The sequence below is a fragment of the Lepisosteus platostomus genome, chromosome 7, assembly GCF_059453375.1.
Source record: "Lepisosteus platostomus isolate fLepPlt1 chromosome 7, fLepPlt1.hap1, whole genome shotgun sequence".
Taxonomy (NCBI): domain Eukaryota; kingdom Metazoa; phylum Chordata; class Actinopteri; order Semionotiformes; family Lepisosteidae; genus Lepisosteus; species Lepisosteus platostomus.
Window position 1 is genome coordinate 2,083,540 of NC_142617.1, and position 19,208 is coordinate 2,102,747.

General features: G+C 36.6%; 6 protein-coding genes across 6 annotated transcripts; all 6 read right to left on the reverse strand.

Moving 5' to 3' along the window:
• Positions 1-497: 497 nt before the first annotated feature.
• LOC148657797 (olfactory receptor 4C12-like) lies at positions 498-1,468 on the reverse strand. Its single transcript, XM_088638257.1, has one exon. The coding sequence runs from the start codon at positions 1,428-1,430 to the stop codon at positions 498-500; it is 933 nt and encodes a 310-aa protein (XP_088494383.1). The 5' UTR covers positions 1,431-1,468.
• Positions 1,469-4,131: 2,663 nt separating this feature from the next.
• Positions 4,132-5,064, reverse strand: LOC148657798 (olfactory receptor 6N1-like). Its single transcript, XM_088638258.1, has one exon. It carries the CDS (start codon positions 5,062-5,064, stop codon positions 4,132-4,134), a length of 933 nt encoding a protein of 310 aa, XP_088494384.1.
• A 1,501-nt stretch (positions 5,065-6,565) lies between these two features.
• On the reverse strand, positions 6,566-7,494 carry LOC148657799 (olfactory receptor 8A1-like). The gene is given in 2 exon segments (XM_088641869.1): positions 6,566-6,586; positions 6,589-7,494. Coding segments are annotated over 2 exon segments (927 nt in total).
• A 2,642-nt stretch (positions 7,495-10,136) lies between these two features.
• On the reverse strand, positions 10,137-11,069 carry LOC148657800 (olfactory receptor 6N1-like). The gene has a single exon (XM_088638259.1). It carries the CDS (start codon positions 11,067-11,069, stop codon positions 10,137-10,139), a length of 933 nt encoding a protein of 310 aa, XP_088494385.1.
• Positions 11,070-12,554: 1,485 nt separating this feature from the next.
• LOC148657801 (olfactory receptor 4C12-like) lies at positions 12,555-13,508 on the reverse strand. The gene has a single exon (XM_088641870.1). It carries the CDS (start codon positions 13,500-13,502, stop codon positions 12,579-12,581), a length of 924 nt encoding a protein of 307 aa, XP_088497996.1. The 5' UTR covers positions 13,503-13,508; the 3' UTR covers positions 12,555-12,578.
• Positions 13,509-17,078: 3,570 nt separating this feature from the next.
• Positions 17,079-17,993, reverse strand: LOC148657802 (olfactory receptor 4C12-like). The gene has a single exon (XM_088638260.1). The coding sequence runs from the start codon at positions 17,991-17,993 to the stop codon at positions 17,079-17,081; it is 915 nt and encodes a 304-aa protein (XP_088494386.1).
• Between the last annotated feature and the right edge of the window lie 1,215 nt (positions 17,994-19,208).

Genomic DNA, 19,208 nt, shown 5'->3' on the forward strand with positions numbered 1-19,208 from the left:
TGAACAATAACAACAATATAGAATATAGATACTGTTGAGAGTTGTGTCCACACAGGACAGTTTTACCACTGACTAGTTGTCACAGTACAGTTTGTCAATCTGAGACCCACATAATGGCAGTCTGATATTTAAGAAAATTGCAATCATTACCTCACAAAATAGAACAATCCACAATATCAGAATAATTTTTCCAGCAGTTACAGCATTCATGATAGAATGGTACTGTAAGGGTTTGCATATCGCCACATACCCGTCATAGGCCATTACTGCTAAATTAGTGTGTTCATAGTTTAGAAATACAAAATTCTGAAAAACATTTTAAACTGTCAGGGATAAATATAGATTTTCTGTGAATCCATATTATATTGTGTAAAACCACACAACAGTAAGATAATTTTCACAGTTCCTAAAACTACACCAAGAAAAGCCTTAAGAAATGAAGAAATATTCATTGATATTTTATATTGTTATTTGTAGCGTACACATTTTAATGTCTTTTAATGTCGAAAGTCTACTTTTCTGTTAAATAATATTTTAATCCTTATGCGAATCTGAGTGACATTCAATCCATATATGAGGGGATTCAGAAGAGGAGGGATGACTAGAAACTCCACTGCCATGAAATTGCGAAGAGTCTGTGATGTGTTTCTTGAGCCGTATCTAGCATACATCACATCAAAGAATGTGGCGATAGTGAAGTTGATTAATGTGACCAAATGAGGTAAGCAGGTCTGCATAAACTTTCCTCTACTTTCATGAGACATTAAACAGACTCTGATAATCTGAGTGTAAGAATATACTATAAAAAAGGCTTGTAAAACCTGAGCAATTACTAAAATGTAACCACAGATATTGTTTACAGTTGTGTCCACACAGGACAGCTTTACCACTGACCAGTTATCACAGTAGAGTTTGTCAATCTGAGACCCACATAAAGGCAGTCTGAGAGTAAACACAGCTTGAATTGTTACCTCAGAGAAAACAAAAATCCACAAAATGAAAACAAATTTCCCAGCAATCAGAGCATTTATGATAGAATGATATTCTAAGGGTTTGCATATTGCCACATACCTGTCGTAGGCCATCACTGTTAAAGTTGTGAATTCACTCATAACAGAAGAGTAGATGACAATGGCTTGAGTCAAACATCCAGTGTATGAGATGACATGAGTGTCAGAGAGAAAGTCAGCCAGGAGTTTAGGATAGAAACCAGCAGTTCCGTACAGTGTTTTGACATTCAAGTTACAGATAAAGATGTACATGGGCTCATGGAGGGATTTCTCTAGGAGGATTGTAGCAGTTAGTGTCAGATTCAGAAATATGATCAAGAGGTAAAACAGAAAAGTAAAGGCAAAGAAGACATATTTATGTGATCTTGTTTCGTTTAATCCATTGAGTTGAAACATTGCAACATTTGATGAATTCTCCATCGGTTAGAGATGCTTTAAGGCTGATTCAGAATTATAGTTTGGGTGTCAATATGGGATTGTTGATGACTTTATCAGAACACAAAATGCAAGACTCTCTAGGACACAGGTTTTGTCTCCAGCACTCCATGCAAGCAAATTACCACAAGGTGAACCAGTAATGTAAGTCATTACCTTACTGACAAGAATGTGTGAAACAAAAAATACATTTAAGACATATTAATAAATATATAATTCTAATTCCATAGATTAAGATTAAACAAGTGCTCCTGTTAAAATTAGCGACAGCTTTCTGCTGTTATCATTACTTTAGTTTTTTTAGGTATATCTACAGATGATAATACCTACAGTATAGACATTACCTCTCATGGAGAATGTGCTGAGAGCATGAAGGTTTGTTTCCCAAACTGAGATGATGGACAACTCATCTACAAACATTACCCCCTCTCTGAGAGAGCAGCGTGTTGGTGCAGGAAGAACATGAAGATTTGTTTCTCCATCTGAGCTACTTTACTGCTTTATTTAACTCCTGCTGGAGGGAGACTTTAGAGAGTTGCTGTCTGAAAACAGTCCTGGGAGACTCTTGACACTGTACTACTTGTTAAATGATCCCACGACTCTCTGGTTTTTGTGTAATCATCTTAAGGTGGAACTCATTAAGGTGAAAATAAAACTACTTTTAAATGGGCATCTCATGCTCTCTAGGAAATTGTGTGCAATTCATATAGAAAACTGCACATGTGCCAGAGAACCAAATCTATTTGAACAGTGAAATCAGGAGTCCATGCCAATATATGCCCTTTCCTCTGAGCTTAAAATGCACAATATAAGTGCCAAAATAGATAAGAGAACAATATAAATGAAACAGTTTTCTTTTTCATTAACACAGGGAATAACACTTCTGGTACAGTACATTTCTGATGAGCCATACATGTCAACTAAATGCATATGGGGCATATATTTAGTCAAATTTTGTCCCAGAGAGATAGAGACATATTTTGAATTTAAATTGGTAGGTTTTTGTTAATTTCAAGGAAGCACATATCGCGTAATCACCTAAAGAAGATATTCAAATACAGTTACATTCAGTTTATAATTAATTTAATATGAATGCTAAGAAAAACCCGTCCAATATTCTTATACTATACGTTTCAAACTGATAAAGGTTAAATTGCATACTGAAAGGAATAGAGAAGAGCAAATGTTTCGGCTGTAGGTGAGAGAGAGGGTTTCACACCTGAAGAAGGCTCCACAGCCAAGCATCTCTGCTCTTTTTCTTTCAGCCTGAATAAACCTTTACCTCCTCCTTTGCAGCCTGCGCATGCTGACGTAATTACCTACTTGAACTACTTCAAACTGATGTCACTGTACCTCTGAGTTCTGTAACCAGCAGTGTCAAAGGATATCAGTCAATTACCTGTGCTATTTCCCTTTCTTTTCTTTCATTTAAAATAATCCATGTGCCTTAAGGAAGGGAAAAGATCTCTGCCTTGTGAAAAGAGGCAGCACGTGATCTTGATTTTGTATAGTAACACACACTGTGATTCTGAAGTGATTTTTATTTTCATTTCCTATGTAATAAAGCAACATTCTGTTCTGATGAACACTGAAATGTTGTATAGTTGAGGGAAATATTACCATCTGCTGCCCAGTAATATTTCACAATGGAGCAGTTACTCTGACTTTACAGAAGGATTTCTCAATATTTGAAAGGGAAACAGTCTGGGTACAGTATCTATCAGGCCGGCGGGCATAAAGTCTTAATCCATAACCATAAGTACACTTTATGGGATTGTTACAAAACTGGAATTCATACATCAATTATAATACTATTTTCACATTTTGTGTTTAAATGCTGATCTAAGTCATTGTAGAGTAGAGAGTAGAGTTGACTGTCGTGTGCACGAGTGCAATGAAATGCTTATTTGCATGTATGCTCTTCTACAAGGACATCAAGGAAACACCAAAAACATAAACACAGAGCAGCAACAACAACAACAAGTTAAATAACATACATCTTAGAGAAAAAGAAAACATCAGTGTGAGCCAGTGTTTCTCGACCCAGTGTCCACAAGCACTTGTCAGTTATAAAGAATTGTTGAAAAGACAGACTGGACGCTGAAAGCCCTCAATAAAAAACAGACAAAAATGAACAAGCAAGGAGCCACACGCAACACGCCGCCACTCTCCTGCGCCATGTTGTTAAAAGAGTATATCAGGTAAGAAACAGAAGAACCAAATACAGACTAATATACACTCAGGACTAACACGTTGTTTATTTACTATGGTGTCAAGTTTGTTATATATTCTTCACACTGATTTATTGCATTACCTGGCTGAGCAAGATGGATTTAATTGAAATGCAGTGATCAATCATGATGTTTGGATTTTTTTAAGCGCTTTGAGAGCAGAGAGTCTCTGAGCATTTTTGATAAGTAATGGAGCTTTCATCATGGACAGTTAAGGAGTCAAGGTTTTGTTTTTAAATTTCCAGTTTACTGTCTAGATTTTCTCATTTAAAACTACGGAAGAGTACAAATCATATCTTCATTTCAAGCATTACTTCTTTTATGCTGCCTAAAACATAATCAAAGGTTTACATAATAAACATATTTTCTGAATACATACATAGATGTATAAAGAATTTCTCATTGGAACATACAGAAGCATAATACATTTCAGTATTCATGCCCATGGAGGCAAACTATGTTCTAGAGTTTACTTTTCTCTTTCTCAATCTCCTGACTTTCATGCGAATCTGAGTGAGATTCAATCCATATACGAGGGGATTTAAAAGAGGAGGAATGACTAGAAACACCACTGCCATGATATTGCGAAGAATCTGTGGTGTGTTCCTGGAGCCATAACGAGAATACATGATATCAAAGAGTGTGGTGATAGTGAAGTTGAATAATGTGATTAAATGAGGCAAGCAGGTCAGTACAAATTTACTCCTTCCTTCACTGGACTTTAAACACTCTCTGATAATCTTAGTGTAAGAATATACAATAAAAAAGGCCTGTGATACTTGAAGAATTATTACAATATAACCATAGATATTGTTTAGAGTCGTGTCCACACAGGACAGCTTTATAACTGACCAGTTCTCACAGTAGAGTTTGTCAATCTGAGACCCACATAAAGGCAGTCTCATAACCAAGAAAATTGGAATTATAGATTCACAGAAAAGAAGAACCCACAGAATCAAAATAATTTTTCCAGCGGTCACAGTATTCATGATAGCATGGTACTCTAAGGGTTTGCAAATTGCCACATACCTGTCGTAGGCCATCACAGTTAAACTGCTGTATTCACACAAAACAGAAGAGTAGATCACAAAGACTTGAGTGAAACATCCAGTGTATGAGATGACATGAGTGTCAGAGAGAAAGTCAGCCAGCAGTTTAGGATAGAAACCAGCAGTTCCATACAGGGTGTTGACACTCAAGTTACAGATAAAGATGTACATGGGCTCATGGAGGGATTTCTCCAGAAGGACTGCCGCAATCAGAGTCAGATTCAAAATTATGATCAACAGGTAAAAAAGAAGAGTAAAAAGAAAAAAGATGTATTTCTGTGATCTTGTTTCATTTAATCCATTGAGATAAAATACCGCAATGCTAGATATGTTTTCCATACAGTAAATGGGGAATGTTGTCAGCTTTTGATTTAATTGTTTAAACTCAGTTTTTAAAATATGCATTTACCAGATCATAAGAAGACAGCAGTTCAAGCTATGGACTACGTAACCCAGCAAGCACGTCACTAAAGGTTCAGATCCAGTCGTGAAGAGAGCAGTTCTTTTCACGGACTGTCACTTACAGGCACTTTTACTTCTACCCAGCAGAAAGCCAAGTAAACACTTATCTTCTTTGTTTAACTAATTACCAAATAAGATTTACACATTTCGCTAATATATAAAAACATATAAGTACATATGAGAAGATAGGCTAGCATTAGTAACAATCATATAGGAAGGGAAAAATAAACCAAATAATTAACAGATAGTTACAGTCTTAGAACTAATATCAGCTTTCTGCTGTTCTCTGTATAAAACAATGAATGACAATATCTACAAACATTACCTCAGAGAGAACGGGTTGTTGCTGCAGGAAGAGCATGAAGCTTTTTTTATTCCAATCTGTGCTACTTAGTTTTATACGTTTCCTGCCGGAGGGAGGCTTTAGAGAATAGCTGTCTGCAAACAGTCCTGGGAGACCACTGGTTCTGTGGATCTTGATTTATGAGGCGGAGTTGTATTCCACAGGGGTAATTATTGTAAAATAGGAACATTGGTGCACAGGTGGAGTAACATAGCAAACTGCACACATGCCGAGTGCCAGATAAATCTGGACACTTAAATCCAGTCTACAAATATTTACTTCCGATATACGTCAAACTGTATGTGGCATCTCTAAGTGACATTTCAGTCTAAAATCATGAGACAGAGACCTACAGTACAAAGGCTGGTAGTGTTGATCGACATACATTCTGGGACAAGACCTTCTGTTCCTTGAAAAAAAGTTATCCACTCGGCAGTTCCTTTGAAACACACACACAACACCCTCTGTTCCAGGTGCACTCAGGCGTGTCCAGTTTAAGGCACTATCCTGGCCGTCAGTAATTTAAAACAAGCAAGATGATAATATCAAATGCCCATCTACTCATAGATTTCAAATAGCAGATGGGTGTCTTTAAAAACCAGTACTGACAATGTATTTTTGTAATCATTGTTTTTTGTCTCCTGTCTCAAAGACAGTTTACAGTAGTTAGACTTTTGTGCAGGTGGAGATATTGACTCAAGCCTCTCAGAGCTCATATTACAAGATCAGAGTAAATCTGGAACTCTGAAAATATACAATATGCACCTGTGAAAGACATTTTATTGGAATTTTATTTATTACCATGATTAAAAAATGCATTTTTAAAAACGGTATCTAATTTCACAATCTATAAATAAAACAAATTGTATGATATTTCACTAAAGATTTTCGCTGTTTCCAGGAATAAGATTACGTATCTTCAAAGGATATAAAACTACAGAATAATTTATATATACAGTCCCAATAAAGTATATCTACATTACCTGTACAGCCAGATTATATTGCCTCAAATGTTCTCTTAGCATAAAAATCAAGTTAAAGTGTCTGTTTAATATATACTGTAATTTCTGGACTGATCTGCGAATCTGAGTGAGATTTAAGCCATATATGAGGGGATTTAGAAGAGGAGGGATGACTAGAAACTCCACTGCCATGATATTGCGAAGAGTCTGTGGTGTGTTTTTAGAGCCATATCTAGAAAACATCTCATCAAAGACTGTAGTGATACTGAAGCTGATTAATGAGACAAGATGAGGAAAGCAGGTCTGCATGAACTTACTTCTGCCTTCACTGGACATTACACACACAATGATGATCTGGATGTAAGAATATACGATAAAAATAGCTTGTGAAACATGAACAATAACAACAATATAACTATAGATACTGTTTAGAGTTATGTCCACACAGGACAGTTTTACCATTGACCAGTTGTCACAGTACAGTTTGTCAATCTGAGACCCACATAATGGCAGTCTGATATTTAAGAAAAGTGCAATCATTAACTCGCAAAATAGAACAATCCACAAAATCAGAATAATTTTTCCAGCAGTTACAGCATTCATGATAGAATGGTACTGTAAGGGTTTGCATATCGCCACATACCTGTCATAGGCCATTACTCCTAAAGTAGTGCATTCACACAAAACAGAAGAGTAGATGACAAAAGCTTGAATCAAACATCCAGTGTATGAGATGACATGAGTGTCAGAGAGAAAGTCAGCCAGGAGTTTAGGATAGAAACCAGCAGTTCCATACAGTGTGTTGACATTCAAGTTACAGATGAAGATGTACATGGGCTCATGGAGGGATTTCTCCAGGAGGATTGTAGCAGTTAGTGTCAGATTCAGAAATATGATCAAGAGGTAAAACAGAAAAGTAAAGGCAAAGAAGACATATTTATGTGATCTTGTTTTGTTTAATCCATTGAGTTGAAACATTGCAACATTTGATGAATTCCCCATCGGTTAGAGATGCTTTAAAGCTGATTCAGAATTATAGTTTGGGTGTCAATATGGGATTGTTGATGACTTTATCAGAACACAAAATGCCAGACTCTCTAGGACACAGATTTTGTCTCCAGCACTCCATGCAAGCAAATTACCACAAGGTGAAACAGTAATGTAAGTCATTACCTTACTGACAAGAATGTGTGAAACAAAAAATACATTCAAGACATATTAATAAATATATAATTCTAATTCCATAAATTAAGATTAAACAAGTGCTCCTGTTAAAATTAGTAACAGCTTTCTGCTGTTATCATTACTTTAGTTTTTTTAGGTATATCTACAGATGATAATACCAACAGTATAGACATTACCTCTCATGGAGAATGTGCTGAGAGCATGAAGGTTTGTTTCCCAAACTGAGATGATGGACAACTCATCTACAAACATTACCCCCTCTCTAGGAGAGCAGCGTGTTGGTGCAAGAACAACATGAAGATTTGTTTTTCCATCTGAGCTACTTTACTGCTTTATTTAACTCCTGCTGGAGGGAGACTTTAGAGAGTTTCTGTCTGAAAACAGTCCTGGGAGACTCTTGACACTGTACTACTTGTTAAATGATCCCACGACTCTCTGGTTTTTGTGTAATCATCTTAAGGTGGAACTCATTAAGGTGAAAATAAAACTACTTTTAAATGGTCATCTCGTGCTCTCTAGGAAATTGTGTGCAATTCATATAGAAAACTGCACATGTGCCAGAGAACCAAATCTATTTGAACAGTGAAATCAGGAGTCCATGCCAATATATACCCTTTCCTCTGAGCTTAAAATGCACAATATAAGTGTGAAACTAGATAAGAGAACAATATAAATGAAACAGTTTTCTTTTTCATTAAGACAGGCAATAACACTTCTGGTACAGTACATTTCTGATGAGCCATACATGTCAACTAAATGCATATGGGGCATATATTTAGTCAAATTTTGTCCCAGAGAGACAGAGACATATTTTGAATTTAAATTGGTAGGTTTTTGTTAATTTCAAGGAAGCACATATCGCGTAATCACCTAAAGAAGATATTCAAATACAGTTACATTCAGTTTATAATTAATTTAATATGAATGCTAAGAGAAACCCATCCAATATTCTTATACTATACGTTTCAAACTGATAAAGGTTAAATTCCATACTGAAAGGAATAGAGAAGAGCAAATGTTTCGGCTGTAGGTGAGAGAGAGGGTTTCACACCTGAAGAAGGCTCCACAGCCAAGCATCTCTGCTCTTTTCCTTTCAGCCTGAATAAACCTTTACCTGCTCCTTTGCAGCCTGCGCATGCTGACGCAATTACCTACTTGAACTACTTCAAACTGATGTCACTGTACCTCTGAGTTCAATAACCAGCAGTGTCAAAGGATATCAGTCAATTACCTGTGCTATTTCCCTTTTTTTTTTCATTAAAGCAATCAATGTGCCTTAAGGAAGGGAAAAGATTTTTTCTGCCTGATGAGTGACTTTTATTTTCATTTCCTATGTAATAAAGCAACATTTTGTTCTGATGAACACTGAAATGGAGTAAAGCTCAGGGAAATATTTCCATCTGCTGCCCAGTAATATTTCACAATGGAGCAGTTACTCTGACTTTACAGAAGGATTTCTCAATGTTTGAAAGGGAAACAGTCTGGGTACAGTATCTATCAGGCCGGCGGGCATATGGTCTTAATCCATATCCATAAGTACATTTTATGGGATTGTTACAAAACTGGAATTCATACATCAATTATAATACTATTTTCACATCTTGTGTTTAAGTGCTGATCTAAGTCATTGTAGAGTAGAGAGTAGAGTTGACTGTCATGTGCACAAGTGCAATAAAATGCTTATTTGCATGTATGCTCTTCTACAAGGACATCAAGGAAACACCAAAAACATAAACACAGAGCATCTACAACAACAAGTTAAATAACATACATCTTAGAGAAAAAGAAAACATCATTGTGAGCCAGTGTTTCTCGACCCAGTGTCCATAAGGACCTGTCGGTCATAAATAATTGTTGAAAAGACAGACTGGACGCAGAAAGCCCTCAATACAAAACAGACAAAAATGAACAAGCAAGGAGCCACACGCAACACGCCGCCACTCTCCTGCGCCATGTTGTTAAAAGAGTATATCATGTAAGAAACAGAAGAACCAAACACAGACTAATATACACTCAGGAGTAACGCGTTGTTTATTTATTGAGGTGTCAAGTTTGTTATATATTCTTCACACTGATTTATTGCATTACATAGCTGAGCACGATGGATTTAGTTGAAATGCAGTGATCAATCATGATGTTTGGATTTTTTAAGCGCTTTGAGAGCAGAGAGTCTCTGAGCAATTTTGATAAGTAATGGAGCTTTCATCATGGACAGTTAAGGAGTCAAGGTTTTGTTTTTAAATTTCCAGTTTACTGTCTAGATTTTCTCATTTAAAACTATGGAAGAGTACAAATCATATCTTCATTTCAAGCATTACTTGTTTTATGCTGCCTAAAACATAATCAAAGGATAACATAATAAACTTATTTTCTGAATACATACATAGATGTATAAAGAATTTCTCATTGGAACATACAGAAGCATAATACATTTCAGTATTCATGCCCATGGAGGCAAACTATGTTCTAGAGTTTACTTTTCTCTTTCTCAATCTCCTGACTTTCATGCGAATCTGAGTGAGATTCAATCCATATACGAGGGGATTTAAAAGAGGAGGAATGACTAGAAACACCACTGCCATGATATTGCGAAGAATCTGTGGTGTGTTCCTGGAGCCATAACGAGAATACATGATATCAAAGAGTGTGGTGATAGTGAAGTTGAATAATGTGATTAAATGAGGCAAGCAGGTCAGTACAAATTTACTCTTTCCTTCACTTGACTTTAAACACTCTCTGATAATCTTGGTGTAAGAATATACAATAAAAAAGGCCTGTGATACATGAAGAATTATTACAATATAACCATAGATATTGTTTAGAGTCGTGTCCACACAGGACAGCTTTATAACTGACCAGTTCTCACAGTAGAGTTTGTCAATCTGAGACCCACATAAAGGCAGTCTCATAACCAAGAAAATTGGAATTAAAGATTCACAGAAAAGAAGAACCCACAGAATCAAAATAATTTTTCCAGCGGTCACAGTATTCATGATAGCATGGTACTCTAAGGGTTTGCAAATTGCCACATACCTGTCGTAGGCCATCACTGTTAAACTGCTGTATTCACACAAAACAGAAGAGTAGATCACAAAGACTTGAGTGAAACATCCAGTGTATGAGATGACATGAGTGTCAGAGAGAAAGTCAGCCAGCAGTTTAGGATAGAAACCAGCAGTTCCATACAGGGTGTTGACACTCAAGTTACAGATAAAGAAGTACATGGGCTCATGGAGGGATTTCTCCAGAAGGACTGCCGCAATCAGAGTCAGATTCAAAATTATGATCAACAGGTAAAAAAGAAGAGTAAAAAGAAAAAAGATGTATTTCTGTGATCTTGTCTCATTTAATCCATTGAGATAAAATACCGCAATGCTAGATATGTTTTCCATACAGTAAGTGGGGAATGTTGTCAGCTTTTGATTTAATTGTTTAAACTCAGTTTTTAAAATATGCATTTACCAGATCATAAGAAGACAGCAGTTCAAGCTATGGACTACGTAACCCAGCAAGCACGTCACAAAAGGTTCAGATCCAGTCGTGAAGAGAGCAGTTCTTTTCACTGACTGTCACTTACAGGCACTTTTACTTCTACCCAGCAGAAAGCCAAGTAAACACACATCTTCTTTGTTTAACTAATTACCAAATAAGATTTACACATTTCGCTAATATATAAAAACATATAAGTACATATGAGAAGATAGGCTAGCATTAGTAACAATCATATAGGAAGGGAAAAATAAACCAAATAATTAACAGATAGTTACAGTCTTAGAACTAATATCAGCTTTCTGCTGTTCTCTGTATAAAACAATGAATGACAATATCTACAAACATTACCTCAGAGAGAACGGGTTGTTGCTGCAGGAAGAGCATGAAGCTTTTTTTATTCCAATCTGTGCTACTTAGTTTTATACGTTTCCTGCCGGAGGGAGGCTTTAGAGAATAGCTGTCTGGAAACAGTCCTGGGAGACCACTGGTTCTGTGGATCTTGATTAATGAGGTGGAGTTGTATTCCACAGGGGTAATTATTGTAAAATAGGAACATTGGTGCACAGGTGGAGTAACATAGCAAACTGCACACATGCCGAGTGCCAGATAAATCTGGACACTTAAATCCAGTCTACAAATATTTACTTCCGATACGTCATACTGTATGTGGCATCTCTAAGTGACATTTCAGTCTAAAATCATGAGACAGAGACCTACAGTACAAAGGCTGGTAGTGTTGATCGGCGTACATTCTGGGACAAGACCTTCTGTTCCTTGAAAAAAAGTTATCCACTCGGCAGTTCCTTTGAAACACACACACAACACCCTCTGTTCCAGGTGCACTCAGGCGTGTCCAGTTTAAGGCACTATCCTGGCCGTCAGTAATTTAAAACAAGCAAGATGATAATATCAAATGCCCATCTACTCATAGATTTCGAATAGCAGATGGGTGTCTTTAAAAACCAGTACTGACAATGTATTTTTGTAATCATTGTTTTTTGTCTCCTGTCTCAAAGACAGTTTACAGTAGTTAGACTTTTGTGCAGGTGGAGATATTGACTCAAGCCTGTCAGAGCTCATGTTACAAGATCAGAATAAATCTGGAACTCTGAAAATATACAGTATGCACCTGTGAAAGACATTTTATTGGAATTTTATTTGTTACCATGGTTAAAAAATACATTTTTAAAAACGTTTAACTGTGAACAGTATCTCATTTCACAATCTATAAATAAAAAAAATTGTAAGATATTTCACTAAAGATTTTCGCTGTTTCCAGGAATAAGAGCACATATCTTCAAAGGATATAAAACGAATAATTTATATATACAGTCCCAATAAAGTATATCTACATTACCTGTACAGCCAGATTATATTGCCTCAAATGTTCTCTTAGCATAAAAATCATGTTAAAGTGTCTGTTTAATATATAATTTCTGGACTGATCTGCGAATCTGAGTGAGATTTAAGCCATATATGAGGGGATTTAGAAGAGGAGGGATGACTAGAAACTCCACTGCCATGATATTGCGAAGAGTCTGTGATGTGTTCCTGGATCCATATCGAGTGAACATTACATCAAAGAGCATGGTAACAGTGAAGCTGATTAATGTGATTAAATGGGGCGAACAGGTCTGTATAAACTTTTTCCTGCCTTCACTAGACTGTAAACATGCTCTGATAATCAGGATATAGGAATATACAATAAAAAGGAATTGTAAAAAATATTTAAATATACAAATGTAACCAAATACATTGTTCAAAGTTGTGTCCACACAGGATAGCTTCACAACGGACCAGTTTTCACAGTACAGTTTGTCAATGTAAGACCCACATAAAGGCAGTCTAGTAGTTAACACAATTGGAATTATTTGTTCACAGAAAGGAACAAGCCAAGAAATCAACAAACATTTTCCAATACAAAGAGGTGTCATGATAGAATAATACTCTAAAGGCTTACAAATCGCCACATACCTGTCATAGGCCATCACTGTTAAAATGGTAAACTCACAACGAACAAAGGTGTAAATCACAAAGACTTGACACAGACATCCAGTGTATGAGATGACATGAGTGTCAGAGAGAAAGTCAGCCAGGAGTTTAGGATAGAAACCAGCAGTTCCATACAGTGCATTAACACACAAATTAGAGATGAAGATGTACATGGGCTCATGGAGGGACTTCTCCAGGAGGATGGTAGCAAGCAGTGTCACATTAACAAAAATAATCCCCACGTAAAACAGAAAAGTAAAGGCAAAAAATGCATTATTGTGTATTCTAGTCTCGTTCAGTCCATTGAGTGTAAATGTCGTGACATCGGACAAGTTCTCCATTGCAATCTGGATTTTAAATAAATTATTCTGTATCTATAACTGAGAACCTGTTCTGACGTAAATCAGCTTCTGATTGTGCACTTCATAAGCCATTAACTTGAACTGGATTATCAATATATATGACACCACATCTTCCTAGACGAAGACACTTCCATTCTTTCTTCCTGCAATCTGCAATGTACCTGTAATATCTTTATCTTTAAAGACATAAATGAAAAAGTATGAGTATTTAAAGAAAATCGTAGATTGCTAACATACTGTACTTAGACAAAGACTGAATAATACTGTATATAGTTGAATAAAATACTTTAAAAAAACTTTAAACAACACACAAAAATACTAAAACTACAAGTTAAACAGTTCGAGTCCTAAATGGACAAACATGCTAGATGTAATATACTATATTATACTTCTTTTCATTTGCAGGTTTTTTTTATTTGAAAGAAGCTATTGATGGCAATATTTGCAGACATTACCTCTTAGGGAGCGCAGGATACTGCTGCAGGAAGAGCATGAAGCTTTCTTTTCTAATTGGAGCTACAGTATTTTACACATCTTTATATACTATGTCTGCTACAGGAGGAAGGCTTTAGGGCATTGTGGTCTGACACTCTCCTGGGGTACCACTGGCCCTGTGGCTTTTGTTTTTAACCCTGAGCTTAAGGAAAATAAAAACATTTGGCCGCATTCTAATTTTAGTTCAAAACATGGAAATTCCCTCAAGGAAAATTACATACAGTACATCACAGGGCCAATACAGCTGGGCATTGTAATCAGGACTGAAAATATACTCTAAATACCAACACATGACTTACTTTTGAACATAATTCTGAAGATGATAATCAGACATACAATTTATGCTCACGCTTAATTTTGTGGTGTTTCATTTCTGAACTAGTGAGAAGGACAAGGTATAATAAAAGCACAACAGACCTTATTGTCTTGCTGTTTTAATGTATTTTAAAATAAATAAAGTTAATGTTATTATCTATAGTTATTACCCTTCAGGGAGATCAGGGTATTTTTGCAGTAAAGACATATACAGTGCCCTCCACAATTATTTCATACAGTAGAATGAGGTATGGATATGATGGTTTCTTTTAAAAAAAAATCTAAAAATGTTATTATGTAATCATTATAGCACTACACAGACTATACTTTTCATAAATATTTAATTAAATTCCAGGAAACAAGAGGATCACGTTTACTTACATCACACTACTTAGTATTTTATTATTCCTCCACTGGCAGGGAATACACTGATTAGATGCTTCTCATAGTGTGCCATGAGGTTCTTACACTTCACGGATAAAATATATGAAGAGTCGTCCATATGGTAAGATAATGGTAGAGATGAAGAAGACCAGTCAAGAACATTTGCTTTGTGTGCAGTTAACCATTTCTTTGTCGCTTTTTGTGTATCATTAATGTGGATCATTGTCAGGCTAGAACATCTGATTTTGTCTAAGTCTGAGCTTCTTGACAGAAATAACCAGGTGTCTTGGTCACAAGGTCTCCAAGATGAGGGAAATACCCAAAGTCAGTAAATGAAACTATTTGCAGATGCTGAAAGAGACATAGAAAAAAAAATCTTTGCTATTGTGCCATTTACAACAGATTTGTCTCCTATAAAATCTGTCTACTATAAAATATCCTATAGCCACAGTATGTACGGCTACAGAGCTTCGTGTCCGAACAGGTTGTTAGCAGTACTGGGGCTCCACAAGGGACTGTCCTAGCTCCATTCCTGTTCACCTTTTACACCTCTGACTTCAGGTACAACTCTGAGGCATGTCATCTGCAGAAGTTTTCGGATGACTCTGCAATTGTGGGTGTATTTGAGAGGGGAGGGAGGATGAATCTAGGAGCTTGATTACCAACTTTGCGGAGTGCTGTCATCTTAACCATCTCCAGCTAAACACCTGCAAGACCAAAGAAATGGTCATGGACTTTCGAAAGAATAAGTCTCCGCTGAACCCTGTTTCCATCCAGGGTGAGGACATAGAGGGGGTGCAGTCCTACAAGTACTTAGGAGTATACCTGGATGATAAGCTGGAGTGGTCTGGTAACACTGACGCCCTGTACAAGAAAGGTCAGAGCCAACTCTATTTTCTTAGGAGGCTCAGGTCCTTTGGTGTGTGTGGAACACTGCTACACATTTTTTATGAATCAGTGGTGGCAGCGGCTATCTTCTATTCTCTTGTGTGCTGGGGCAGCAGCATCATGACAAGAGATGCAAATAAACTTATCAAGAAGGCTGGCTCTGTGTTGGGGCTGAGCCTTGACCCCCTGGAGGTGGTGGCTAAGAGGAGAATGCTGACCAAGCTCACAGCCATCATGAACAACGCCTCTCATCCGCTTCATGGGACTGTTATTGGGCAGCGGAGCACTTTTAGCAACAGACTGCGCCAGCTACAGTGTTCAAGGGAACGTTTCCATAGGTCTTTCCTCCCGGCGTCTTCGGGGTGTATAACGCTGCCCCAGGCTAGGACTGTTAGCCCTTCAATTGCTCGTCTATGGACAGCATGTTGCTTGTACTTTTTTTGGACACTCAATCTGTATATACCTATGCACATTTTTCACATAAAGTATTTTATTGTTTTTACAGTGAATATGATCATATTTTGCACACCCCTATGTATTTATTTTTATTTATTTTATATTTATTTTGTATTACTGTACGTATTCAAATGTTTTGTCTATTCTGATGTCTGTTTTTTTTTGCTTGTCTTGGGCTGGACTGCTGTAACATATCAATTTCCCTTCGGGATCAATAAAGTCTTATCTTATCTTATAAATATGTATAAAAGATTATGGCAGGCCACTACAGTATGTGGAGTCTTGTCATTGTAAATAGCCACAGTGGGTGTGAATTGTCTAGTTATCGGATAATTGGTGAAGGTTTGAACATTTCAGATTCTCACATGGGTGTAAATGGACTTTGGTATTTAAAGGATGTGCACAGGCTTACTAGTGGAGAGTCTTGAGTGTTTAGGCTTTCTGGTTTGATTCCCTGTAAAAAAGTATTTTTAAAAGGTTGATGCTGTTCTGAAGTTATTCTCATGCCTAGATCGTAATTACATATCCCCTCTATTAGATTTTAATGACTTAACTAATGTTTAGAGATCTACACAAAGGTTTCAGCCATCACTTATGTTGTTGTCATTTGTGTGGCTGTACCTGAAACTTACTCAACTCAGATGCACCCCTTTGCATTTACCTCTCCTGCCCTATCTGCCCTATCTAGACCTTGCAGCTGCTCCTTGGTTCACTCCATCTGAATGGGGTTTGAGCCTCCTCATACAAACTTTTCCCACCAAGTATTCCAAGCGCTCACAAAGCAATCAGTTCTTGGATATCGTTGTCCCTAGTGAAATACTACTTAGTAACATTCAAGGACCACCACCATCAGACTTGTTATATTGTTAGCATTTCAGGATTGTAAGACACACAAATGAAGTAAAACAGACCTTACCGTTAGAAAGAGCACAAGAAATTGTTATTCACATTTATTCACATTTTATCGGTAATTAAAAAACAGACATTTATATATTTCCTAATAATGTTAGGGTCTATTTATTCAATACACAATTTCCATACTTTTCTGCGAATGTGAGTGAGATTTAAACCATATACGAGGGGATTTAAAAGAGGAGGGATGACTAGAAACTCCACTGCCATGACATTGCGAAGAGTCTGTGATGTGTTCCTGGAGCCATATCGAGTGTACATTAAATCAAAGAGCATGGTGACAGTGAAGCAGATTAATGTGATCAAATGGGGCAAACAGGTTTGCATAAACTTACTCCTGCCTTCTCTAGATTGTAAACATGCTCTTATGATCAGGATGTAAGAATATACAATAAAAAGGAATTGTAAAAAATATTTAATTATAAAAATATAACCAGTTACATTGTTTAAAGTTGTGTCCACACAAGACAGCTTTACAACCGACCAGTTTTCACAGTAGAGTTTGTCAATCTGAGACCCACATAAAGGCAGTCTGAGAGTTAACAGAATAGGAATCATTGCTTCACAGAATGTAAGAATCCACAAAATCAAAACAAATTTCTGAGCAGTCACATTATTCATGATAGAATGATACTCTAAGGGTTTGCATATTGCCACATACCTGTCGTAGGCCATCACTGTTAAATTGCTAAATTCACACATAACAGAAGAGTAGATCACAAAAGTTTGAATCAAACATCCAGCATATGAGATGACATGGGTATCAGAGAGAAAGTCAGCCAGGAGTTTAGGATAGAAACCAGCAGTTCCATACAGGGTGTTGACACTCAAGTTACAGATGAAGATGTACATGGGCTCATGGAGGGATTTCTCCAGGAGGATTGTAGCAGTTAGTGTCAGATTCAAAAATGTGATCAACAGGTAAAAGAGAAGTGTAAAAGCAAAAAAGACATATTTATGAGACCGTATCTCATTTAATCCACTGAGATTAAATACTACAATATTTGACAAGTTCTCCATCAGTCAAAGATGCTGTAAACCATTGTGAAGGAGGCTTTTGATTCAGGTTATGTTTACAAAAGTATGATCTGTGAATACATAAAAAATAAGAAGCCAGCATGTGAAAGATATGGGCTTTGGTTCCCAGTACTCACTGCAAACATGTTACAAATTGTAACCGCAAACCCATTACAGTAGGTCTTCTACTATGCTGTCTGCATGCACTTCTGATTCCTCCAGACAGAGTTCTCTGTAATCACATGTCCTCTGAGACAAACTTTATAAGTGATGAGATTCACCTAGACACGTCTTGCTCCACTAAAAATTCCAAGAAATTTTATAATGAAGTATTTCAATTCATATTTGTTCTTATTTGATGAGACAGTCAAGCATTGTATAACAAGCATGCCAGAAAAAGGGAAAATTAAATGTTTTGTGTGAATTGATTTAAAAATTAAACTCAAACATAGTTACACAGTGTAAAGATCAAATGAGTCATTCTATTAGAATTAATGTCACCTTTCTATAGTTCTTATTTTTTGTTCCCTCTTCTAAGTAAAGTTACAGATTACAATATCTACAGTCATTACCTCTCAGGGAGAGCTGGGTGTTACTGCAGGAAGAGCATGAAGTCGTTTTCCAAGTTGAACTTTCTGGAGATTTATATGTCTCCTGCAGGAAGGAGACTTTAGAGAATTGCTGTAGAGAAAAACCGTTGTGGGAGACATTTGACTCTGTGGGCCTTGGTTAATTACCCTGAGCTAGAATCTATGAGGAAAAATATTTTTAAAATTGGTTTCCTGGTTCATAGACAAATTATGTGTGATTCAGAAAGAAAATACCAATACACCTGGTTGTCAAATGTAACTGTGTGTTGAATCCAAGCCTGAAAATTCTATCTTGGGATCAGTTGTTATTAAGTGTTCATTACTATATACTGTATGAATTTTTAGGGCTTGCTTGATTTAAGAATATAAGAAAGATTACAGATGAGAGGAGGCCATTCACCCCATCCATAAAGTTTCACCTGGATGTAGGACATACTTTGTAAATATTATCTTTCAATCTATTTAGTCCGAAGTTCATATGTGGAACATGAATGGGGTTTTGATCCTGGTCTTCCAAAGAGTTATTAAACATTAACCATCTAACACACCACAGTCTTGAAATCTGAAGACCACCGCCTCTTTCATAGTAACAGGGCTATGGAAAGGCCAGCTTTGTTTTTATGGATAC

Bases quoted from the DNA above. Each gene is read 5' to 3' on its own strand.
- LOC148657797 (XM_088638257.1), bottom strand. From the start codon at position 1,430: ATGGAGAATTCATCAAATGTTGCAATGTTTCAACTCAATGGATTAAAC.
- LOC148657798 (XM_088638258.1), bottom strand. From the start codon at position 5,064: ATGGAAAACATATCTAGCATTGCGGTATTTTATCTCAATGGATTAAAT.
- LOC148657800 (XM_088638259.1), bottom strand. From the start codon at position 11,069: ATGGAAAACATATCTAGCATTGCGGTATTTTATCTCAATGGATTAAAT.
- LOC148657801 (XM_088641870.1), bottom strand. From the start codon at position 13,502: ATGGAGAACTTGTCCGATGTCACGACATTTACACTCAATGGACTGAAC.
- LOC148657802 (XM_088638260.1), bottom strand. From the start codon at position 17,993: ATGGAGAACTTGTCAAATATTGTAGTATTTAATCTCAGTGGATTAAAT.